General features: G+C 43.6%; 1 protein-coding gene across 3 annotated transcripts in view; it reads left to right on the forward strand.

Annotated features, from left to right (window-relative positions):
* The window catches only part of shank3a (SH3 and multiple ankyrin repeat domains 3a), a 224,750-nt gene that overhangs the window by 33,210 nt on the left and 165,113 nt on the right, over positions 1–26,427 (forward strand). For all 3 annotated transcript variants that reach the window (XM_034085067.1, XM_034085068.1, XM_071203491.1), the window contains exons 2-3: positions 6,062–6,265; positions 19,303–19,374. In XM_034085067.1, the coding sequence (XP_033940958.1) occupies positions 6,062–6,265; positions 19,303–19,374 (276 nt within the window). The remainder of the gene's footprint in view (positions 1–6,061; positions 6,266–19,302; positions 19,375–26,427) is intronic.

Consider the following 26,427-nt stretch of genomic DNA (forward strand, 5'->3'; position numbering starts at 1 on the left):
GCCTGCATAAAGTCAAGTGCTCGGCACAGTTGTGTGGATAGAGCGCTCCTCTGTTTTCATTTAAACAGCTCCTTATATCCGTTAGCGCAGCTAGCTAGCACCAGATGCTAACAACTACAATGCACGTAAGGTCTCTCTCTCGCTCGCTCGGGCCACACATACACACACCCTCCCGGTCCTCCCGATGGCCAGTCGGTGCCTGCCGGTGAGCGTGGAAGTGTGGTCTGCCACAAGCGGGCGGCAGGAGCGGGGCTGTCAGCATCAGCTTGTAGATGGTATTTTAAACTCGATGCGCTCTGAAACTACAGGGCGGCCGAGGAAAATAAATACACATGCGTTAATCGCGTTAAAATAATTAGTGGCGTTAATTTTTTTTTGCGTTAACGCGTTATTAACGCGTTAACTTGACAGCTCTAAAAAATATCCCTTTTTAAGCAAGATTGTCCCAAGTGGCCCTCTTATTCTGAAGCCTTAAGTATGGCCAATTCTCCATCATCTCTAACTGTAAGGAGAAAGACAGCCTAGCTGAAGTGAAGATGCAGCTTTTTCAAAGCTATATTTGATGTTAGTTTTGTTAAGTTTTAGGAAAACATATTCCTTCTGCTTGTGTTCCCACAGGTTTTCAAGTAGACAGTTAATTTACTTCACAAAAGTTGGCAGCACAGGATATTTAAAGTTTGGATATGTTGCCCTGTTTTCTTTTTACTTATCTTAAACACTGTTTTGGTGGAGCAGTTAAGCAGCTAATGTACAGACATGAACAGTGCAGCAGTTGCTACAGTATCTTCTATAAAAATAATTGTCAACTTTAGTCTGGAACCAGTTCACCTCAGATAGAGAATTAGCCCAATCGGATACTAATCAACCAATCAGTGACTGATTAGCTGATAGCATGTCATGATGACTTTATAACGGCCTCATTATCTTTTACCTGTCTGAAAGAGGAAACAATTGCTGTCCTTTTGTCAATAAGGTAAATCATATCATGGTATGGATAAAAGGCTAGCGTTGTTCACCTACATTATACATTATTCCTATAAAACCGATGAGGTAGGCAATAAGGCCTGTTGGCCATCTGCAATAAGAGCTCAACTTCTTCTGGATGTGTCCCAGCCAGTCTGCAGAGGGGCTGTTGTCTTGATCCCTTAAATGTCACCTATAATCCACTCTTCATGTCTTTTACACATACACATGTGTCCCCTCTGTGTAAAGAGATTCTGAACGTTTCAGGAAAAAAGATTCGCTCACTTTTTGTTGTGATCCATTTATATAAAAACCTGTCTGAAAATTAGCTGATCAGATTGTGGCCACTTTATGATGTCATAATGATTTTTTAGCTTGTGTAACCATTAGCCAATCACCAACCAAGGTAACAGAAATCTCAAAACTGTCTCATAGATGTCGAATGGACTGTTAGTACACGTGAAGTTTGAGCACTTTTTGAAAATGTTCATAGGAGTTATACATTACATTAGGAGGTTACATTACTCTCTCTCTTCTCTTGATCGCCCTCTCTCTTCTCTTTATCGCCCTTTCTCTCTCTCTTCTCTTGCTTGCCCTTTCTCTCTCTCTTCTGTTGATCGCCCTCTCTCTCTCCTCTTGATCGCCCTCTCTCTCTTCTCTTGATCGCCCTCTCTCTCTTCTCTTGATCACCCTCTTTCTCTTCTCTTGATCGCCCTCTCTCTCCTCTTGATCACCCTCTCTCTCTTCTCTTGATCGCCCTCTCACAGGAGAACACTTCACTGTAGGGTTTCTGCCATGTCTCCACTTTAGTTTGACTCTCTCTTCTCTTCTCTTGCTCGCCCTCTCTTCTCTTGATTGCCCTCTCTCTCTTCTCTTGCTCGCCCTCTCTCTCTTCTCTTGATCACCCTCTTACTCTTCTATCACCCTCTCTCTCTTCTCTTGATCGCCCTCTCTCTCTTCTCTTGATTTTCCATGGAAACGGCATATGATGACACCCCATAATTGACGAAGAGCTGTTGAGGGCAGGACCATTAACCATTATCTGAAGTCTGCTGCTCTGAGCATGTCAGTTGGAGTTATGACATCATCGTGTTCCATGACACAGGTGTTGTATACACTGCTGGAAAGAGGATATTCCTAGATTTCTAATGATATCAGGATTGTTTTTGTACTCCAAATATTAAGCGAAATATTTCACATTATATAATGACTGTCACTTCAGGCCTTCAAAGTTTTCTCTTTTCTGGAATCCATCGATCTGATTGATTATTAGTGGAGCGAATGATCAAAATACTACGGAGGGAAAATATTTTCGTTTGGATTACTGGTCTGGGGGAAGCTCGCGAGTGTGTGTGCGTGTGTATACATGTGTGTGTGTGTTTGTGTAATTTTGCGTTTGTGTGTATTGCGTTTGTTTCCCGGGGAAAACCCTCACGAGAAATACCGGCTGTTGTTATGCCTGCTGTGACATTAAATTACTCCATTCTCCGCTTGTAATTATGCCGTTACAAGCTTCAAAGTTGTATTTATCATCTGAATTTGCCGAAACAAGTTTAATATTCTGAAAGCCAAGACTTTGTTTAATTGAAATCAGATCAAACAAACTGTACGTTTTGTTGAAGAACCGTAACAGATATCGGTGAAATTTCAAAGCGTGAAGCATCTCAAGGACCTTGAGTATCTGAAGTGTGCTTTTTGTGTATTTTCTGGTCAATAATGTGGCCTTTTTGGAAGATTAACTAAAGGTGTGCGGCTGCTGCTGTGAGGAAATATCAGCCTGAAACTAGAGAATGCAATTCCTGAAGAAATTGCTAGTGGGAATGCTTTATGCTAAAAAGCTGACGCTGAACTGCTATGCTGAAATGTAATGTGTAAGAAGAAAGTAAAGAATTTAGATTGAAATGATACATGAACACTGGGGGCTTGAATGTGTGATGAGAGAAGAAAAGAAAGTAAAAAGGCTTGGAAAAGCAGCAGAATATTTGAACTGCAAACTTCTGAACTAACTTGATAGCGAATGATCTGTCGCCATGCCAACGGCATTTGATGACACCCCATAATACGACTAGATGCGTTGATGGCTGCATCGTTACCAAACCTGTGAAGTTTTGGGGCGTTTGGAGCAGTTTCACTGAAGTTATGAGAAAACTGTTTCATGGCGAGCATTGTGTTGCCGTGGCAACGGCATTTGAAGAAATCTCAAAACTGTCCCGTAGATGTCTTCACGGCTGGACTGTTAGCACACATGTGAAGTTTGAGCACTATTTGAAAATGTTCATAGGAGTTATAGCGACATCATGTTTTATGGCGAGGGATGCGTTTCCATGGAAACGGCATATGGTGAGATCTCAGATTTGGCGTAGAGCTGTTGAGGCATGGACCGGTGATATACAAGCGAAGATTGGGGGACGATTGGACCGTGTCGATTGGACTTACAGCAACATTATGTTTCATGGCAAGTGGTCTGTCGCCATGGCAACGGCATTTGATGACACCCCATAATACGCTTAGATGTGTTGATGGCTGCATCGTTACCAAACCTGTGAAGTTTTGGGGTGTTTGAAGTATTTTCACTGAAGTTATGAGAAAGCCGTGTTTCATGGCGATCATTGTGTTGCCATGGCAACGGCATTTGAAGAAATCTCAAAACTGTCCCGTAGATGTCTTCACGGCTGGACTGTTAGCACACTGCTATCTGAAGTCTGCTGCTCTGAGCATGCCAGTTGGAGTGATGACATCATCGTGTTCCATTACACAGGTGTTTATATTTGAGCTAACGAGGTGTGCAGAGATCACAGGTTTCCATTGTTCTGAATGAGAGATAAACCTCTTACATGTGAACGTTTTGTGGAAGAACCGTAACAGATATCTGTGAAATTTCAAAACGTGAAGCATGTCAAGGAAGTTGAGTATCTGAAGTGTAATTTGTGTGTACTTTCGGGTTAATAATGTGACCTTTTTGGCAATTTAACTGAAGGTGTGCGGCTGCTGCTGTGAGGAAATATCAGCCTGAAATTACAATGGGCTTTAATGGAGGCATGTTGAAAGTTTTTGTCACTTTATGCCCTCAAGAGGCATTTTGTTTAATTATTTTGCTTAATTATTTGTAATTTCTCAAGCTACGAGATGTTTTCCTACGTTTATCATGAAAAAGTATGTCTCAGCAATGTAGGGTTTGGGAATTATGTTTAAAAAAAAATATGAAGGCAAATTTCAAGATTTCCTACACTCTAGCTGTGACATCACACACTCTAGTTAATGTTAAAATCTGAAGAAAACCTCTAAAACAAGGTCTGAACAATGTTTAATATCTCTAAAAGTAAGAATCAGATTTAAAAGTTGTGTTACACGAATAATGTCAGAAAGATGTGTAACATTTTAAAGTTGGAATGAGGTTTCCGAGTGAAAGTATGAATGAACAGTTCGCAGTTGAAGTCGCATGAAGATTTGTTGAAGTGTGAAGATTTTCTCCATTGACTTCAATGGTTACACATTTGATGAATTATGGGATGTATCTCTGGAATTATGAAAGTTATGAATGAGAAAAGTAATAGCCATTGATTCCCGACCGAGCTGAACGTTTTGATGTTTGAACGGAGTTTCTGCGATGTGGTATGCAGGAGAAGAAGACCGGCAAAATAACGGGCGGAATAATAATAATAAAGAATTGTGTGCGTAGAAGAACAGATAGTTACTAAATAATCCTTAGTCAGATGTAAGTGTTTTGCACTGCTATCAGTTCAGCTCAGTGCATTAATAGTCACAACTAAGCACACAATACTGTGTCAGATGTATCAAATGCTGATAACTTCTGGCACCTGTAAACATATTTCATGATCAAAACATCTCTCTTGAAGTTGTGCTGATGATGTTTGAATATTCAATCGTATTTATGTCAACAAGCTAATTATTAATTGACAGCTCCTGAATGTCTTACAATATTTGGCACTTTCTTGCCTTTGCCCCTTTACTTCCATAGTATGTGTGTTATTTTAATAAACGTTCAATCCTATACTTGTAGTTTAGAAAGACATCTTTTACGTCATGTCTTTTTGTTTATGAATATTTCATTACTTGTGTTGTGTCTCTGCACCCACTGCACTGATGCTCCAGTCAGAGCTGCGTGTGTGCTGCTGGCAATCTGCATGTTGTTCTCAGTTGGGCTGTGTTGTTGTGATATGATATGATTTTTGTGTCTTAGTGTCAAAAACACAGGATAGAGTTGAGGGACCTAATCGATATTGCAGGCAGTAGTGATTGATGTATTACTTGTGGATTTAGCACTCTCTCTTTCTGCCTCTAACTCTCAGCTAGAGGGAGGTGTTCTGCTTATTCACACTTACCATAGTCCTTTACACTCTGGAGTGGAAAACAGCATAGTCATTTATTTCAAGTGTTGAATAAATGTGTCTCAGTTAACCAACCCTTATCTAATTACGAATATCAGTTGTTTATGGAAAATAGATTTCCCCATAGGTTTTACCTCGTTTTATCTAATACATATTCAGTTGTTTATTAAAGCACAGATGATAACAAGTTGATTGTATTTTTCTCAGTTTTCCCTCAAGAATCAATGCAGAACCTGCAAACTGTTTTATTAATGACTGGAGAGACATACTGCAGCTATTTGGGAAGCACTTACATATCGCCCAGCTTCATTTTTAGAGCATGAATAATGAACACCTACATTTATGTTGCAGAATAATAGGTGTCAGAAGAGTGTTTCTATAAAAGCTTTTTTCTTATGTTACAGTGTTGTTTACTCTCTTATGGTAACCAGCACTGGCTTTCAGGATGACATTTTGTGAAAAGTAAATGTTAATGGTGAAGTGCTGCCTCACCTCTATGTTAGTCGCTTATTACAAAAAGGCCTGGCTTTTTCCAAGGGCATGAAGTTGTAAGTTCAATAGATTCAATAGATGTAATTAAAAAGGCCCTAGTTAATATTCCAGCACCTTTGTTAGTGCCTGTATGTTTATTTTTAGGTGACTTTGGGTCAAATATAGCCCTTCAGTCTCTTAGTTAAAGTGCAATATGTGATATTTAGAAAAATGACATGCGCTTAACCTTCTCCCCTCCTTTGATCTTGTCTCTGCAGAAATGCATGAAATTCAATGTGGATGCTCCTATCTGGCTGTCGAAGCAGCAGATCCTGTGTACTCTCAACCAGAGCCTGAAGGATGTACTCAACTATGGCCTCTTCCAGCCGGCCTACAACAGCAAGGCTGGCAAGTTTCTGGATGAAGAGAGACAGCTAAGGGAATACCCCTTCCCCTCCATCGCTCCTGTACCTTACCTGGAGGTAGGTATGGATCATGTGTATGTATGAGGCTTTAAGGAGTGTTCGCAGGAGAGAGCAGGAGGTGGAAAAGAAGTGCTACATGTCACCACACCATGCATAATCTTTCTGTATGTACTGTACCTTATAATCCGCCAGAAAAAACAGGAGAACAATCAATTCACACAGCAGCTCATTCCTTCAAACAGAAGCTTCAGATTGATACAATAACTGGAAATATGAAGGGTATATTTGAAGGGTATATCATGTACATTTTTTATTGGGCCTTTTTCTTATCAACTTGAACATGTTTTCAACTTTAATTGACTGAATTTATTTGAAGATTGGGCTTAACACATGAAAACTGTGTAATATATTTGAACTTGTATATTTAAGAAGTACAATATAAGACAAGCAGAAGTTTATTATACTTAAGTCATTATACATTTTGAATTAGCTGAGGGCCGATTCAAAATGGTAGTTTGGACACCCCTGGTTTAAAGTTAAGAAGACTATTGTAATGTAGTGTGATCTGGGATCATTTACCTACTTTTCCCATTTAGTAAACCAGCCTTGGAAAAAGGAAAAGGGGAGATTAAACAGATAAACCAAAACAATTTCCCAGAGTAAGCCTCATTAAAACATGCCAGATTAATATGTAACCACAACGTTGGGGTATGCAGTATTCCTTTTTTTTCCTTTCAAATTAACCTTTGAGGCCCACTGCAGTAGATCTTCGTATAGACTAAACACACAATGCCTGATGTGTCACCCCTCTTAAAGCTTTTGTTACTGTAGAGAATCCACTGTAGCCTTTTTGATGTGTCCTTTATATATTCGTGCATGCTTCACATGCGCACACATGCAGCGTGTTGGTGTGTGTGGATCATTGTGTATGCAGTGTAGGCTCTTCCTGTCAGGATGTGTCAGTCAAATCTAGCAGCAATAATACCAAGCTCAATCACACTATATGACAGTCTGTTGTCTGCAGTGGCTGTCATCTCTTGGAGATAATTGTTGTGCTTGTCCATCATGGTTTATGATCTGAGAGTAAGCAGGCATACATGTGTTGCAAGATGTGTTGCTTTACAAACAGCGGTGTAAAGATTCCAGGTGATTTTCTGACTAACCTTGGTTGTTTTGAGTAGTTTCTTTTAGAGATAAAGAGCATTAATAATAATAATAATATATCAATTTTATATAGCGCTTTTCTGAACCCAAAGACGCTTTACATTTGGGAGGGAGGGTAGACAAACAAAACAAAAACAAAGACAGAACCAAAAAGAAACAAAACACAACAGAAAAGCAGTCAGGAGGAAGTTGATTGAGAGGGGGGGGGGCTTATGGATAGAGAGTTGAAGAGGTGGGTTTTGAGGCGGGACTGGAACAAATTAATTAAACAGATTGACTTTGAACCTTGTGCCTCAGTCATCCTTTGATGCTTTGGGAGATATGGGTATTATTATGAACTATATTTTTACACATGATTGTTCTAAATTGCACTTTGTCTTTTAATAACTACTTTATTTTGTAGTGCAGATTGGCTTTATAAACAGTTGCAGAACCTCAGTAGCTGAGTGGTTCAAGTGTATACCACATAATCACATCATTGGCAAGGACCTTTGTTGTATATCCTCCCTCCCTCTCCCTGTTTCCTGCCTTTTTATTCTTTGTCCGATAAATGCGAGAAGAAAATGATGAAATGTTGATGCTAATGTCAGTGCTCCAGGATCAATATCAGTGGAATACCATTTTGCTGTCTACCTGTGGGAATAGGAATATGTCAGGAACATCAGTGTGTAACGATCAACTATAAAAAATAGTTGTGTTAAATAAACGCAAAAGGGGTTCTTGATATGAAATCATATTATAAAGCAAAACAGAACTGATAAACAGACAATCTACTCTGTCTCTAATAGTCCCCACGGAAGTGTATTTACTACTGTCTAGGGATGCCAGCGATTATTCGAATATTCGTTACAGTCTCCATAATCGAATATTATTTTTAAAAATCGATTTTATTTATATTTTTTTTTTTTATTATTTAAATTTTTTTTATTATTATTTATGTTTTTTTTTTTTTTTCTAGCTTAGTTTCAACCAAAATATATATATAAATATATATATATACTAATAATAGTAATAGTATTAATAATTGTAAATGGCCATTGGTCACACCACCAGTTTGTTTTACTGTAAACTTGGAGGAAGCCTGAAGCCTGAAGCAGACTGCTGCTGCAGCACGCTACACACCGACCCCCCCCCCCTCTTCCTCACACGTGCGACTAAAGATGAACAAAGCGGCAGGTAAAAAGAGTTCCTCCTCGAGGAACTACTTCGAACTTACAAGTCCAAAGGAAGTTAAATGCAAGCTCTGCGAAAAGACGTTGGTCTATCACAGCTCAACCTCAACAATGCGTTCGCATTTGAGTGCGAAGCACGCCAAAGAGGTTACAGAGAAAGACGCAGCACAGCTGGCCATTACCAACTTCACTTCAAGGCCACGTCGTTGTGATGACATGCTTGTTTGTTGTTTGTGCTGTTAAACATGTTACAGTAAAGAAAACAACGGAATTCCTTTTGTCTGATCTTTTTTTTTTTTTTCGTCCTTTTTTTTTTTTCTCCCGTGGGGGGGGGGGGGTCGAATAATCGATTATTATTCGCCAGGGCTGCCGAATAATCGATTTTGATCATGGTCAGTTTCTGGCAACCCTACTACTGTCTATATCGATAGTTACGGCTGTAACTACAGTTCTATGAGTCCCGGACGACCGCCAGAGGCGGTGCTTTTAGCACTGGATATGGCCATCGCACGCTTGCGCAGTTCGAGTACCTAATAACAACAAAGTCACCTGTGACCCACGTGACTACGGCTACATAGGCCGGCGTCACTAGTGGATCGGTTCCCAGAATCTTCTAGCGAGCACACAAGAATTCTGAGTGACCGGAAACTCTGGCGGTCATCCGGGACTCATAGAACTGTAGTTACAGCCGTAACTATCGTTCTATTTCGTCCCTACTGACCACCAGAGGCGGTGCTTTTAGCACTGGATGACCTATACCAACCATGTCATGAAGAATCCGAACACTTGCTTACCTAGCTGGAAGCAGCGGAGCTCGGCAACAGGACCACGCCCAAAGGATGGGGAGTGGCGACATTGACCCGGTAGAACCTGGAGAATGTGCCAGACGATGCCCACGACGCCGCAGCGCAGATGGTCTCCAGGGACACCCCTCTCAGGGCAGCCCAAGCTGTTGAGATGCTCCTTGTAGAGTGACATCTCACCCCTGATGGCGGGGGGCGGCCACTGGCCCCATAGGCATGTGAGATTGTATCCACAACCCAGTGGGACAGCCGCTGCTTGGAGAGAGCACAGCCCCTTCTCGTGCCGCCATGGCAAATGAAGAGCTGCTCTGACTGTCGTATATGGGCCGTAGCACCAATATACGCCTCTAGGGCACGCACAGGGCACAGCAACTCAGGCGTGCCGTTCTCCTGTGGGACATTAAAGCTCGCCAGCTGGATAGGCCGATTGGAGTGGGCTAGTGGAAGCACCTTGGGCAGGAACGCCACGTTCGGCCAGAGTGCAACACCCGAGCCATCGGAGTTCCACCTCAGGCATGTATCGCTCACGGAGAGGGCATGTAGCTCTCCAACTCATTTCCCTGAGGTCATGGAAAGCAGCAATGCTGCCTTTAAGGACAGCCACTTAAGCTCCACCTGGGCCAGGGGCTCGAAGGGAGGGGATGATAGGGCATCCGGCAGCAGGGGCAGGTCCCAAGCCGGAGCCCTCGGGGTGCTAGGGGGATGCTGCCGTAAAGCCCCTCTCAGGAAGAGGGACACCGACCTGTGGCACCCCGCCGCGGCGCCGTCGACCCGAATATGTCGGGCAGAAATAGCAGCCACATAAATTCAGAGTGGAGTGAGAACGCCCACTGTCTAGAAGGGACTGCTGTCTGGGCAACAGCGTACATGCTGTCCCAAGAAACACGCACATTCTTGCCCCCCAGTAGGGGTAGAAAGTGCGTGAGTGCAAGCTGCACAGCCCGAAGCTCTAGCACATTGGCATGGCACACTCCTGGGCAGACCACTAACCCTGAATGGTCCTGCCCTGCCGTACTGCACCCCACCCTGAGAGACCTGCACCTATGGTGACGGTCTCCTGGCGGGATGGGATGGCGCCCATGGGCACGCCCATCAGGAGATAGGCCCTGCCCCTCCAGTGTGACCGAGAGTGGAGGCAACGCTGCGACACCCTGACTTCCCTGCGCCTGTGCCACTTGGCATCCAAGTGAAGGCTGTTCAGCCACATCTGCATGGGGCACAACGCCAGCGGGCCCAATGGCCGAGGCAGCCTGCCCAAGGGCCGAAGGAACTGAATATAAGGCACCATGTTGCCCGGCCCACGTGGAAGTAGGCATCCCTCAAGTCCACGGCTGTGCATGTGCTGTGGTCAGCATATAGAGTGGCAGCACCTTCAGGAATCTGTTGATTCCTCTGAGGTCCAAGATAAGGCGAAATCCGCCGACGTTCTTGCTTACGAGAAAGTACGCCGAGTAGAACCCCCTGGGCTAAGCAGAGGGTCTACTGGCTTGATTGCGTCCTTGGACAGAAGGACGGACAACTCTTGGGCCAGAAGCTAGGGCCTCTGCCGGATCGCTGACGACTGTCATTTTGGCCCGGACGAAGGCTAGGGGCCGGAACTGCGGTTCGTACGCCTTGGTTAAGGTGAAAACCACCCAAGGGCCGGAAGTACAGACAGCCCAGTAACTGAGCTGCTGCTGGGAAAGCAGCCAACGACCGTCCCCGAGAGTCTCGGGGCCTAACCCCCCAGCCTCCGGAGCCCCCTGGAGCCCCCAGGCTCTGAGGCACGAGGCCGCCGAGAAGGCCGGCAGCACGAAAGCCCCTGGGAGGTGGATGAGTGGGGCGCTGGGACCTGCGCAGACCACCACTGTATGCTGGTGGCTGAGAGTGGCTGCTAGAGGGGCCCCTGGGCCTGCTGGGACTGGGCACAGACCTATAAAGACCCGAGAGCTGCTGCCTGGTCTGCCTAGCTTAGGCAGCACGCTCCAGTGCCTACAGGGCAGCTGCCCCAAACAGCTCCCCTGGCTCGACTGGCTCACTACGGAGGACATGTCTCCAACAGTGGTGACTGAGTAGGCCAAACCTGGCGACGAGTCTGCACCAATAAGGACATAACTCGTCCCCATTCCCTAGACCAGGGGTGCCCAACCAGTCGACCGGTCGATCGCGGGGAGATTCCCAGTCGATCGCGAGATGTGTCTAAAAATAGAACAACAATATTCAGTTGTATCGTTAATGTCCTATAACATAATCTTCCTGTGCCAGAATAATGCACTTGAACACATCAAAGCTTTGTGATTGGCCGGCGTGACCCCATGTGTCGGGGCGTGGCTTGTGGGCAGTGGGCACTAGTTCGCTGACGTTGTCCGTGTCAACAGGAGTGACAGTCCGCACACACACAACACCGCAAAAAAGCCCCAAAATGTTCACTCCGAGTGGGAGGATGATTATTTTTGTATCTATTCCAATTCAAAGTCCATTTGTCTCATCTGCAATGCGAGCGTGGCTTTATCGAAGAAGGGTCTTTTAGGAGCGGCATTTCAAAACAGTGCACAAACGCTACGAGACGGAATTCCCTCCAAATTCTGCCCTACGCTCCCAAAAGGGGAGGGGCCTGAAAGGACAGCTAAATGCACAGCAGTCCATTTTCACCAGGCGCAACAACAAGAGCAAGGCTGCTACCAGAGCATCTTATCGTGTCAGTCACGTTCTTGCGAAACACATGAAGTCTTTCAAAGACTGCAAAGTTGTGAAAGAAGCATTCCTGGAGGCTGCGACACACTTTTGGGGGACAGTAAAAATAACAGTAGCATTTCAACAGGTTTTTGATACAATACAAACTCAAGTTAGATACCGTTATTAATCAGCTGTAAGTTTTAGTTTGTTTGAACTTATTCATTATAATTATTGTACAAAATGGTATAAGAATGCAAACATTAAGATCTGTTCTGTTTAAATTGATTATAGTCTATTATCAATTCAGGTTAAGAAGCTAGACGTGCATCTATTGCACGTCTGTCCGTCCTGGGAGAGGGATCCCTCCTCTGTTGCTCTCCCTGAGGTTTCTCCCATTTTTCCCTTTAAACTGTGGGTTTTCTTCGGAAGTTTTTCCTTGTACGATGTGAGGGTCTAAGGACAGAGGGTGTCGTATTGTCATACTGATATTCTGTACACACTGTGAAGACTACTGAGACAAATGTAACATTTGTGATATTGGGCTATATAAATAAACATTGATTGATTGATAGTGTTGCTTGCATCCTATTTTAAAGGCATTTATTTGTATACTCTACTAAAATGCAACAAAAAAAAGGGTTTGATTTTATTAATTTTGTCTTTTTTATTGCATTTTGGCATCAGATTCCTGTGTAGCTTCAGATCTGAGTTGTCTTATTAGTAAGCCTAATTTATACTTTTGTAGCAACACTATTTTTATATCATGGCAAAGAAAGGTTTCAGAGTCTTTTCTTTTTCCCTGTGTCATATGTGGCAGCACTGTTCAATGTTTCTTGAAAACATTACCCACTGTAGTATGTGACGTGTGAATAAACTCCAACTCTGTATCAACAACACTGTTGTGTAACTTCAGTTAAATACTTGTATGTGTGTAGATTAGAAAGAGGAAAGATAAAGGATCTGCAGTATTTTATGAAGTATTAATCGTACGAAGGTCAGTTTTATACAAGTAGAAGTGTGTAATTACCTGGCAGTAGGCTGTCAGTAATGGCTACGCCTCTCTATTTGGACTGGTAGATCTCGGCAGACTGGCACTTTAAAAGTAGCTCTCGGTTCAAAAAAGGTTGGGCACCCCTGCCCTAGACATTAGGGCAAAGGCTTACAGTGATGCATCACTGAGGCCCAGCAAAGAAGGCTCAGCCGGAGCCTGCTGCCGAGAGGTAGAGAAAGCCAGTATCAGATGGGAGAGGGAGTTCCCGTGCCGCTGTGTCGTAGGCCCTACAGAGCAGCTCGTTTGTGACCCTGCACTGAGGCCGTGGGCACCTGGCATCAGGAGCCCGAATCGGGGAGGCGATGGCAGGCTCAATGAATGGCAAGCGACCCAGCCCCACCCTCGCCGGATCCTGCCTGGCAGCAGAGTGGGAGAGGGCCCTGGTGTCTCTCCAGCCTCCATGGAGCTCCCTCAGATACTCCTCTGAAGGAAAAGGGGCAGGGTTATGCCTGAAAAAGGCGCTAGCCTGAGCCGAGTCGGCCTGCGGAACCTGAAGCTGCAAGCGTACCAGGGCCGCACGAATAATGGCCACCATGAAGGCGTCCTCCGTGCCCTGCAGAGAGCTCTGAGCAGAGGAGTAGGAAGCCTCCTCGGGGGTGAGCGGGGCCCTGCCCCCCCCCCCCTTCATAGAAGAGGTTTTTGTCCGGAGCCGCTAGCGACATAGCATCCTCAAGTAGAGGTGTGGCAACCGAAGGAGGGCCAGGCGGAAAGCTAGTAGCCCCCGCACCGGCCCCTGGCTGAAGGTCCAACAGGAGCGACTTCGTCTGCTCCATGACGGCAGCTAACCGACCCACCTTAGAGGACAGCCTGTTTCTAGCCCTCTACCTGGGGGGTGAACCCATAGCCATCCCTCCATCAAGTCGCCGGGAACGGTCAGACTGAGCTGGAGGAAGTTGTGACGAGGAGAGGTGCCACCTCTGCGACTCTAGCCACTCTGAGCGCCCGAGGCATGAATCTACAGCTCATGCAGGCGCTTTGCGTGAGAGGGGGGCAGCGGTCATGGCCGTCCTCGGGCTCAAGAGAAGCCATACAGGCGCTACATGAATGAGCCAGTCTATAGGTAGCCAGATGCAGCGTAGCCGGGAGTGGGCGCGAGAACACAGCCTTCCCCAGCTACCTGCTGAACGGAAAGAGTAGAACAATGCTCCTACTCGCCGAAAACAAAGAGGGATGTAACTACACCCACGTTACCGGCAGAGGGAGCGAGAGCACTGCCTTCACCTAGCTGGATTAAATAAAGACGTTTAACAGGACAGTTTAGCCGGGCGGCTGCTGCTAGAATCAAGCAACACGTCTACCAGGAGCGGGGGCGAGAACACTGCCTTCACCGGCTACCTGCTGAACGGAAAGAGTAGAGCGATGCTCCTACTCGCCGAACACAGAGAGGGATGTAACTACACCCACGTTACCGGCAGAGGGAACGGGAGTGAGAGCACTGCCTTCACCTAGCTGGATTAAATAAAGAAGCTTAATGGGGCAGTTTAGCCAGGCGGCTGCTGCTAAGAATCAAGCAGCACGTCTACCAGGAGCGGGGGCGAAAAACACTGCCTTCACTGGATGATTTAAACAACGAAGCTCAACAGAACACGCCAGATGTTAGCCAAGCGGCTGCTGCTTACAATCAGAGCAATACGTTACAGGGAGCGGGAGCGAGAGCACTGCCTTCACCAGCTGAGTTTAAATAAAGAAGCTGTAACAAAACATGCAAGATGTTAGCCAAGCGGCTGCTGCTAACAATCAAAACAATACGTTACCGGGAGCGGGAGCGAGAGCACTGCCTTCACCAGCTGAGTTAATAATGAAGCTTAACAATACACGCAAGACGTTAGCCAAGCGGCTGCTGCTAACAATCAAGCGAGATCAAGTCAAACACAAATGTTTAAGACCAGATAACTAGCTTCTAAAGAAGAGAACAGCACAGAGCCGTAGTTACAGCAGTAACCATGGCCAGTGCTTACACGGCATAGAACCGTAGTTACAGTAGTAACTATGGCCAGTATTTACACGGCTTAGACCCGTAGTTACAGTAGTAACTATGGCCAGTACTTACACGGCTTAGAACCGTAGTTACAGTAGTAACTGTGGCTGGTGCCTAAAAGTGTCAGCCAACGGCTGCACCCTAGATAATATAATATTGGGAGGATGAAATCCTCTTTAATGGCCACACATGCAGAGCACACAGCACACCCAGTGAAGATTGTTCTCTGCATATCATCCTAGTACAGTAGTAGTAGACTAGAGTCTAGTACTAGGAGCAGTAAATACCACGATATAGCGCTACTGCAATTAAAACCATACATTACCGGGAGCGGGAGCAAGAGCACTGCCCTCACCGGCTGAGTTAAATAATGAAGCTTAACAGTACATGCAAGGTGTTAGCCAAGCGGCTGCTGCTAACAATCAAGCAACCAAGTCAAAACACAATGTTAAGACCAGATAATTAGCTTCTATGGAATAGAACAGCCCGCATAAAACCGTAGGCCATGGTCACAGTAGTAACCATGGCCAGTGCTTACATGGCCTAGGACAGGGGTCGGCAACCCGCGGCCCACGGGCCGCATGCGGCCCTTTAAGCCCTCTGCTCTGGCTCCCTTGAGTTTAGACAAAAATAAGAAGGAAATAAAATAAAAGTATTTGTAGGACTATTTATATTTTGTTGCATGGTTGAAAATGTTTCGTATGTTGTATTTTGAGGTGATACTGTGACACATAAATAAAAAACAAAACGGTTTTAATTAGGTCAACTAAAAATATGTGCGAGCGCCTTTTCTTGGAGGCGAATAACCTGACCCCCGGCTCGATGAGCGAACTATGGATAAATCAAAGAAAAGTACCGGAGGAACACAGGATTTAATTCTGCGTGGACAGAGTTGTATGCTTTCACAGCAAACGATGCTGGTTTACCAGTATGATTGATATGTAGAGAGAAGTTGTCAACGGTGGTGCAGCCTTTACGTATCGAGGAACAACAAGGGAGAGGAAGACAGCTGACGATCGTCAGTCATAATTCAATGGGGTATGTAATTTATTTCAGAAAACACTTTTTGTTATATTCCATGGAATGCTCTTAACGTCCCGATAGCAATGAATATATTAAATGCTTTGACAATAAATACATACAAAAATTAATCTCTGGAAGCCGTAGCGATGTAAAAAGCACGACCAATCATCTGAGCCGGCCCGGCTAAAATAACTGGATGGCCTACCTGCCTGTCAGCCTTCCATCTGGGCACAAACTTATCTCGTGCCCTCATTGGTCATGTGCACGTTCGTGTGTGTTGGAGGAGGGACTCTGTCAGAAAGTCTGAAGGAAGAGGCATATTTTTTCCGGTTGTGTAGTGTACTTTCAAATTCTAGCGCACTCGAGCTGGTTTCTCCATTCTTACCTCCCCTACCTTTAACTCTTTTTAGGGTGCAGATATATGTTTTATTTATTTCAAAGTGGGCCCATTTTAATAATATTTGTTTTCCCTTCAAATGTGCAGAGGACTCCCCAAGTGCTGTGTTTAATTTATTTTAAAGTAGGCCTGTGTATTATTTGTAATTCTCCTTATAAAAGTTATTTGTTTCTTATTAGAGGTTAACAGTATTATATCATGTAATAAATAGCCTAATAGATGCAAAAAACTGTAGTTTTTGTCTGATATAACAATAAAAAACTATGAAATATGTTTTGCGGCTCCAGGCAAAAAATGTTTTGGGAAAAAGGAGCGAAATGGCTCTTTTGGTCAAAAAGGTTGCAGACCCCTGGCCCAGGGCCGTAGTTATAGTAGTAACTATGGCCAGTACTTACCTTACTCTCTGCATCTAAACAAAAAACGGGCAAAATATGGCACACTAGGCTTTCCATACTAAATTAAATGAGAGACGCAGCTAAAGCTGGGACTCAAATGCTAATGATAGCTCGGGCACAACGCCACAAGCAGAACTTTCAAAAGAGCATAATAAGGGCAACTTTATGGGAGAGGAAGCGGGAACACTGTCGTCACCAGAAAGTCTAAGCCAAACAATAAATAAGACAGCAATCAGGACAACTTAGCTGGGAGAGGGTGCAGGGACACAGCCATCACCAGCAACAAGTTGACACAAACCTGTCCGTCGAGGCTCTGCACAGCGCACAGCCGGCCACAGCTCCTGGAGGACGCGTTAACAACCCGTAGCTCCGACTGTCAGTCGCGAAGCTGCACGCGGTCAGCGGCTTGCAGAGAAATCCCTCAGATCAAACGTTCAAACCTGAACGCTGTAGGCTACAAGAATGTAGCCGCGGTACTCTCGTGAAGCGAGAAGATGAAAAGGAACCGATCCACTAGTGACGCCGGCCTATGTAGCCGTAGTCACGTGGGTCACAGGTGACTTTGTTGTTATTAGGTACTCGAACTGCGCATGCGTGCGATGGACATATCCAGTGCTAAAAGCACTGCCTCTGGCGGTCAGTAGGGACGAAATAGAACCACACATTCACAAAATAAACAAAGACAGGTTTTATACGTTACTCAATTATATTGACAGTTTTCCAGCCAAGCAAAACTCAACAAAAAGTCTGCTCGGCGATAAACCGAAATTGTCTTTACTGCCTAATCCAGGCCACTATAGTTCATTGACAACGTTTGTAGGCCTATTTAGGCTATAATCCACAAAAAAGGAAAACACGATGATCAGCGTGGCACAAAGGAGCTATCTCACCCTGTGTTGGAGAGAATCTCTATCTGGGCGCGTCCTCTCCACGGAGATGTGCTTCTTGGTCTGTCGATGCAATATCCACATTCAGTTATTTTCAGTTACTTCCCCGTTGCATTTTAACATATATATATATACATGCTGAGGAAACTTAAATATCCCGCTGAATACCCGCATTCGCCACACACACACTTCCTCCTCCCGTGAGAACCAACCACTGGCCTCCAGGTGACACGCCCACTAAAAAGCCTCTGGGCGCTCCGTGACAGGTGAATATGCAGATGAGGCTTAATGACCCACACCCTCAAACCGTACATAACAGTGGACATTAACAACTGCAGAGGATAATATACATGTGTCATAGTTCATTTAATTTCATGATAATCAACATGCCTTAAATCTTTTCCCCTGCCACTACAGTTTAGAAAAAACACCTTAAATCAATGTGCGGCCGTCACAAGTGACATGCTCTTACAAATATTATAATAATACACCATAATACACGTGCGTGCGTGCGTGCGCAAGTCTCTGCTATTACCCTGTCGGAGCATTGTGTGGTTTATTGATTGTCCAGCAGTTATTCCCTGGAGCCTGTGGAGTGTATAAATGATTGACAGGTCTGGATTAGCAGCTCAAAACCGCTCTGCTCCACCGTGGATTTGCCCCATCGATGAACACCACACCACATGTGAATTCTTGCGTACACACTTACACAACTGGAATAGTTTGCCAGTCCCAGAAAGTGAAAGTTACGTATATTTAAAAACTATAACAGGCTGTCAGTGTTTGGTGATCCATGTCCATTAAATACTCTGCCTATTAAGTGGGAAAATAAATGCAGCTTTCTTGTTGTAGTAAACCTTGAAATAATCCATTCTCAGTTTACTGCTTACATGGCAAACTGATTAGATTGAGGCTCTACAATGCGCAATGTCACAATTTTTTATTGCAGAATATTTGCCATGTTATTCTACCTTTTGTTACCTTTTTAACTTTTTTCTTACACAGTATAATGTATTTTCAGGTTTTGTATAACCCAATCAAAGTCTGGTCTTCGGAGTTCAGCAAAAAAAAAACTAATTTACTATTTGACATACTGAATTTATATTTACAATTTTTACTCGGTGGGGAAAAAACACTGCCTCAATCGACTTGTCTTTTTTAATTTGTCAAACCTGTATGCAAAGTCCCTCCTGCAAATGTAGATTGAAACTTCAAGGAGCGGTAGATGGCTTTTCAGGCAAGATGTAATATGTGGAAATGATGACAAGCCTGACAGATGCGATAGATGACAGCCGTATACAGAGAGATATTTGATACCTTAATTTCATATCATGGTTATTGAATGACTCAAAATGTCTCTCCGCCATATCTTCCTCTATCTCTCTCATGCTTTTTCTCTCATGAAAAATAGATTTGATGTAGTGTGGTCTGCTGCTCTGATACCGTCTGACAAATTCAATAATTCACATTATTATATTTATTTTGTGTGCATTTTGTAATGCAGTCAAAACATACAACAAAAACAAAGGATATAACGTGCTCTCTTTGTTTGCTCCTGCTGTGTTTCAGTTCCGTTATAAAAGACGTGTCTACACTCAGACTCACCTGGATGAAAAGCAGCTGTCGAAGCTCCACACCAAGGTAAGACCAAACAGCTGTTAACTCTGTCATCAGGACTTCTGAAGAGCTGATGCTTTGTGCCACCTTTTAAACCAGGGGTGGGGAACCTTTTTCCTCTCAAGGGCCATTTCAATTTGTCCAACATCCTCTGAGGGCCGTACAAATGGTTGACCTCTGCTTAAAAATACTAAAATCACAGCCCATTCATTTGGCCTTTCTTTCATGCTGTGCAAAGAAAACGCAACCTCTGAATCCAGATATCTCACCATGAGTCATGCATGCACGTGCACGGTGTGGCGTGACCACCAAAACAGAAAGATATGGACACAAGATGTGTGCAAATGTATTTAGTTTCCTATCCATGTGAACATGATTTAAGTGGGGGGGGACCTAACCTCTTCTAGGGGGGTCCTCACCTCCTCTAGGGGGGTCCGGGGGGCATGCTCCCCCGGGAAGATTTTTTTTAAATGTTGAAGTTGAAAGCATCAAGCTGGTGCACTTTGAGAGCAACATTAGGAGCTCTCTGGAAACATCTCTCAACACCCAGATGAAACAGAACTGGAAGCAGATATATTTTTACTGTCATATAGTATTTTATACCTGTTTACTTTATTCTCTTATTTTTTTATAACTATAATGATCATATAGAGATGTGCCTTTACCTCACTGGTTGGAGAAAAATCTTCTTATATTCGTTAGCATAGCTAGCTAACCAGATGCTAATAACAACAAAGGTATTGACTGTCTGATCAGTATGACAGATGAGCAGATCTCCACTGGGCTTTCAGCTAAAGACAGCCACGCACAAACATGTGTACGGCTCCTTATGGGTACTGCAATGTGTGGAAGGGGCGGAGCCGCCGGAGTGACGTTCTGGTGCTCCCCGTCAGAACTGCACCCCTGTCAGACGAGACATGTACCACGTGATGACACGTTAGGCTTGTGTTGTGTTCAAGGACCCTGACCTTTGCCAGGAAAAACTAGCACTCGCTTGTTTAATTTGGTCTAGATTTCTTTCATTTTTTTCTTTTTTGCGTGTGTTTATAAATTACCTCGAGGGCCGTACCAAATGGTCTCGCGGGCCGTATACGGCCCGGGGGCCGGAGGTTTCCCACCCCTGTTTTAAACGGAGTGAACAACAGATATGCTGCACAAAGCACTTCTGCCAAAGATTTGATGGCATGGAGGACAAGCGGTTACAGCCAGGGCAGGGGGCTCTGATGCTGGGCTTTCCTCTTTATAAGGCTGCGGCCACACGAGGACGAAAACGGCTAAACGCATAGGATTAACGCAAACGCAATCGCAAACAAGCCTCCGTCCACACGCAATAGTCATCCGGATAGTGTCTGTCCACACGAGACCGCTCCGTTTAGCTCCAACCGCTGGAGAAGCTGCAGTACATATGCAGGAGCCTGTACGTGGCGCTGTAACTTCCTCCACAAAAGCAGCGAAGAAGCATGGTTGCCCTTCTGTTTATTCTCCGCGGTGGGGGCCCATGGATGTATAATAAGAACTGCGGCCCGAGGGAACCGGGCAGAGTTTTTCGTCAGTCAACGTGTATTAAAGTTTAAATCTTCCGGACAAAATTATAAAAGTGCCGGTCAAAGGTCTTCTTTGTTATTTATTGAGCTTTAAAACAAATGAATAACGACTCTATATATTATAATAATAAAATACACGGAGCCTCTCTTTTTCCTCCCTCTCTTCGGACAGCGTCAGTCTCATGCAGCAGCTGATCCAGTAATGAGTGACCCGGCCGACAGTAAAAATAAACATATTTATAACTAGTTTAGGTAGTTTGAGAGGTAATTAAAATAGCTAAGGGTGATGATCTGACTTGAAGTGTGTGTTTTGCTGCAGCGGGAGGAGCTGCAGGTGAACAGAGCTGCGTGTCTCCGTCCTGTCAGATTAGACTTCACTCGCGTTTAGGTCCATATCGAGAGAAAGATAAATAATCTGAAGTTTTCGTCCTCGTGTGGCCGCAGCCTAAGATTCTTGGAACGAGGACCTTGGTAATAGCTTAACAAATGTGTTTTTGTACTTTTATTCAGGTGTCAATGAATAACTCTCTTAAGGCCATGCAGTGCCCTAAGAGGTGTGTGTGTGTGTGTGTGTGTGTGTGTGTGTGGCTGTCAAACAAACAGGTGGAGATTACGGTGAGCATGGTTTCCATTCACCATCGCCCCAACCCTACTTTATCTTTAATCAATCATGTGCCATTTCTTGCGATGAAATACTCAGCAGGTAGCACTGTAATCTTCTTCCTTCTTCAATACATGATATCCTCCACTACTCAAACACACACAGGAATATAACACAGCAAGATATCTAATGCTGCACTGATGTTTTCTTCTCTTTTCAAGCACTTCAAAAGAAGACAAAATAGATTTCATAAATTTAATAAAAGGCTAAAGCAAAGGTCAGTATGACAAAAATGTATAACAGAAATGTGGGTATTGTTGGGTGCTGTTTTGCGTATAGCTGAAAAGGGATGAAGAGATACAGAAGGCTGGTCCAGGAAGAATCTATTTGAAGTTTAACCAGTCCGAACTGGAAAACGGAACCAAAGAGGCAATGATGGCAGGCTGTGGTCAGTGGTCTCAAACGCAGATAGAACTGTGGAGAACGACAAAGCCTGGCACGTTGAGTAATGCCCTAATGGGGTAGAGGTTTGAAAGCAGGTATTCAATCAAATGTTCGATCTATTCTAGATCATGAACTAAATGACCGTTGGACAGGTTAGGAATTGCACTTCTGACATACCAGGAGATATCAGTATGCAGATGAGGTCAAACGAGGATGATTTGTGTGTATGTGTGTACTGTTTTGCTCTGCATAGTTTTGTGTGTGTGCTTGTGGGTGTAATTATAAGTGGAACAGACAGCAGAGAGAATTTAATGCATTCACATCAAACTCCATCAGAGGACAGAAGATTTACACTGGAGCAAATTAAAGGTGTCAATTGTGTGTTCTGTGTCATAGAAAGTGAGAACAATAGTGCAGAGCTGCTGTTGATTCCAAATCAAGGGACTGCTTTGTTGATCGTTCATGCATCGTTCATTTCTTTTCAGCCTTGCTATTGTCAAAAGCCCGTTTTCCAATTTCAGCTTTACTTTACTAAGAACAATTGCATTTCAGCATATGCCTTTTTTAAATACTATTGAAACATTCGATTAGATTCAATGTAATTGACATTGCACATGCAAAGAGTAAATCAATCAATCAATCAATGTTTATTTATATAGCCCAATATCACAAATGTTACATTTGTCTCAGTGGTCTTCACAGTGTGTACAGAATATCAGTATGACAATACGACACCCTCTGTCCTTAGACCCTCACATCGTACAAGGAAAAACTTCCGAAGAAAACCCACAGTTTAAAGGGAAAAATGGGAGAGCAACAGAGGGATCCCTCTCCCAGGACGGACAGATGTGCAATAGATGCCGTGTGTAAATTGAAAAGATAATACATTTGCAACATAGGTAGTCCAAATGTTTGGAAATGCATGTGTGTATAATAGGAAGATGAATCCACGAGGATATCCATCCAGGACCGATGATCCAGGACCACAGCCACGACTCGCAATCCAGGACACAGGACCGCAGGATCATCCATGACTCCGGATCCAGGCGTATATAGACACCAAAAAGAAAGACATTTGGGGAAGCTGGGTTAATCGGAACATGAGTGTACACAGGTATAGACAGAGAGAAGGAAGAAGTAAGATGTCCCCCGACAAACTAAGCCTATATCAGCCAAACTAGGGGCTGAATCTAATCAGCCCTAACTATAAGCTTTATCAAAAAGGAAGATCTTAAGCGCACTCTTAAAAACGGATAGGGTGTCTGCCGCCCGAACACAAACTGGAAGCTGATTCCACAAATGTGGAGCTTGATAAGAAAAGGCTCTGGCTCCCATTGTACTTTTAGAGACTCTAGGAACAACCAACAACCCTGCATTCTTGGAACGCAATGCCCTAGTAGGACAGTAGGGTATAATGAGTTATTTAAGGTAAAATGGCACCTGCCCATTAAGGGCTTTGTAGGCGAGAAGAAGAATTTTAAATTATATCCTGTGTTCTATAGGGAGCCAGTAAGGCAGCCAGAACAGGAGTAATGTGGTCCCTTTTCCTAACTCTGGTTAGTACACGAGCTGCAGCATTTTGAATCAGCTGAAGCGACTTGACTGACTTCTTGGTACTCCCTGATAATAAAGAGTTACAATAATCCAACCTAGAAGTAACAAATGCATGGACTAGTTTCTCTGCATCGTTTTGAGGCAAGATATGCCTGATTTTTGCAATGTTACGTAGATGCTAGTAGGCGGTCCTTGAAATTGATTTTATGTGGGCGTTAAAGGATAAATCCTGATCAAATATAACACCAAGATTCCTTACAGTCTCACTGGAGGCCAAATTAATGCCATCCATAGTTAGTATATCTTTAGATAATTTGTTTCGTAGATTCTTCGGGCCAAGTACAATAACTTCAGTTTTGGTCGTGTTTAACATCAAAAAGTTTAAGGTCATCCACGTTTTTAAGTCCTTAAGGCAGTCTTGAATTTTATTTAGATGATTAATTTCATCAGGCTTGATTGATAAATATAGTTGAGTATCATCCGCATAACAATGAAAGTTTACAGAATGATTCCTTATAATATTGCCTAACGGAAGCATATATAATGTGAACAAAATAGGTCCGAGCACTGAGCCCTGTGGCACTCCATAGCTAACTTTGGTTTGCGTGGAAGATTCATCGTTAACACGTACAAACTGAGAGCGTTCAGATAGATAGGACCTAAACCAGCCTAAAGCAGTTCCCTGTATGCCAACTAAGTGCTCTAGTCTTTGCAATAGGATATCATGGTCGATAGTATCAAATGCAGCACTGAGATCGAGCAAAACAAGAATAGAGACAAGTCCCTTGTCTGAGGCTATTAGAATGTCATTTGTGACTTTAACCAGAGCTGTCTCTATGCTATGATGTGTTCTAAAGCCAGACTGAAAATCTTCAAATAAATCATTGTTTTTTAAGTAATCACACAGCTGTTTTGCGACCGCTTTCTCAAGAATTTTTGAGAGGAACGGAAGATTAGAAATAGGTCTATAGTTGGCTAAGACCTCTGGATCGAGGTTGTGCTTTTTAAGAAGCGGTTTTATCACTGCTACTTTGAATGATTGTGGAACATAGCCTGATAATAAAGACATATTCATAATATTTAATAAAGAAGTGCTAATTAATGGAAAAACTTCCTTCAAGAGCTTAGTTGGAATTGGGTCTAACATGCACGTTGATGGTTTAGAAGAGAATCATTGAATGTAATTGTTCAAGGTTTATGGCTGAAAAGCATTCTAGTTTACTATCTAGTGTAATATTAGAACTTACATTTCCGGGAGCTGTTGATAACACTATACTGGTCAAAGGCAAGAGGTCATTAATTTTGTTTCTAAGAGTAACAATGTTATCGTTAAAAAAGCACATACAATCATTACTACTGAGTGCTATGAGAATAGAAGGCTCAATCGAGCTGTGGCTCTCTTGCCCCTTTCACACCAGCGCCTTTTCAGCTCCGGCTCGGAGCTAGAGCCTGAAAAGCGCCGGGTTTTCCAGTTCACACTGGAGCTGCGCCGGCTCTTAGCTCCGGAATCCGCTTCATTTCCAGCTCCAAAAAATTGTCGGTCCAGAGGCGCCCCAGTGAGATGATAGTGAACTGTTCATGAACTTGTCATGAAAAGTTCATGAAATATTAGTGAACTATATTCATGAACAGCTCATAAACAGCTCATAACAAAGTTGATGAACTGTTCATGAAAGTGCCATGAACATTAAATGGCACTAGGGCAGTTCATGAACTACTCATGAAACTCCTGTGGTGGAATGGTTCATGAACAATTCATGGAATATGGTTTTAGGCAGGTTCATGAACAATTCATGAAATGGAGTTTTCAGTGAGTGTGTAGGGATATTCAACCAAGAACATTTCAAGAATTGTTCATGAACATATCAAGAACTGTTCATAACAACTTCATGAACCGTTCATGAACAGTTCATACCCAGTCACTGAATATAATTCAATGGCTGGCTATGAACTGTTCATGAACTGTTCATGTACATGAACTGTTCATGAACCACTGACTGTGGGTCAATTGGCAACCATAGAAAACAACAATTATGTCAATCACAATGGAACTTTACTCAAATTAACAAACAAACAAACATACATGTATACAGGTGGAGCACTACAATTAATCCTATCACTATTTGAAGCAGTTCTTGACACTCAGCTGCACAACATTTTTTGTTACGGGTCCCAAAAGCTTGGGTACCACAACAACAATAAATGATTTCTGTAGAAAACAGAAAAGTGCAGCAGCAATAATTATACACAGGATCCGGTTGATCGTCTGGAATGGTTCTTATTCAAAATTCAAAGTACACAGTTACATTCAAATAGCTGAACTTTACAAACATCACATTTCTCCATTTAAGTTATCCGTCTGTCAGTCAATTACTGTATCTCAAGGAGAAATTCAACATAGTCAATATAAATTATTACATTACATTGCATTTAGCTGACGCTTTTATCCAAAGCGACTTACAATAAGTGCGTTCGACCAACAAAATACAAACTTGAAGAAAACAGAATCATATAAGTACATCAGGTTTCATAGAGCAAAAACATTTCAAGTGCTACTCAACTGGCTTTAGGTAAGCCAGTCCATAAGTGCTTTGTTAATAGTTCTATTGCTCGAAGTGGAGTCGAAAGAGATGAGTTTTCAGTCTGCGCCGGAAGGTGTGTAAGCTTTCTGCTGTCCTGATGTCAGTGGGGAGCTCATTCCACCATTTTGGAGCCAGGATAGCAAACCCACGTGTTTTTGCTGATGGGAACTTGGGTCCCCTTCGCAGTGAGGGTGCAGCGAGCCGTTTGGTTGATGCAGAGCGGAGTGCACGTGCTGGGGTGTACGATTAACCATGTCCTGGATGTAGGAAGGGCCAGATCCATTCGCAGCATGGTACGCAAGTACCATTGTCTTGAAGTGGATTCTAGCAGTTACCAGAAGCCAGTGGAGGG

This window comes from Pseudochaenichthys georgianus, chromosome 6 (assembly GCF_902827115.2).
Source record: "Pseudochaenichthys georgianus chromosome 6, fPseGeo1.2, whole genome shotgun sequence".
Taxonomy (NCBI): domain Eukaryota; kingdom Metazoa; phylum Chordata; class Actinopteri; order Perciformes; family Channichthyidae; genus Pseudochaenichthys; species Pseudochaenichthys georgianus.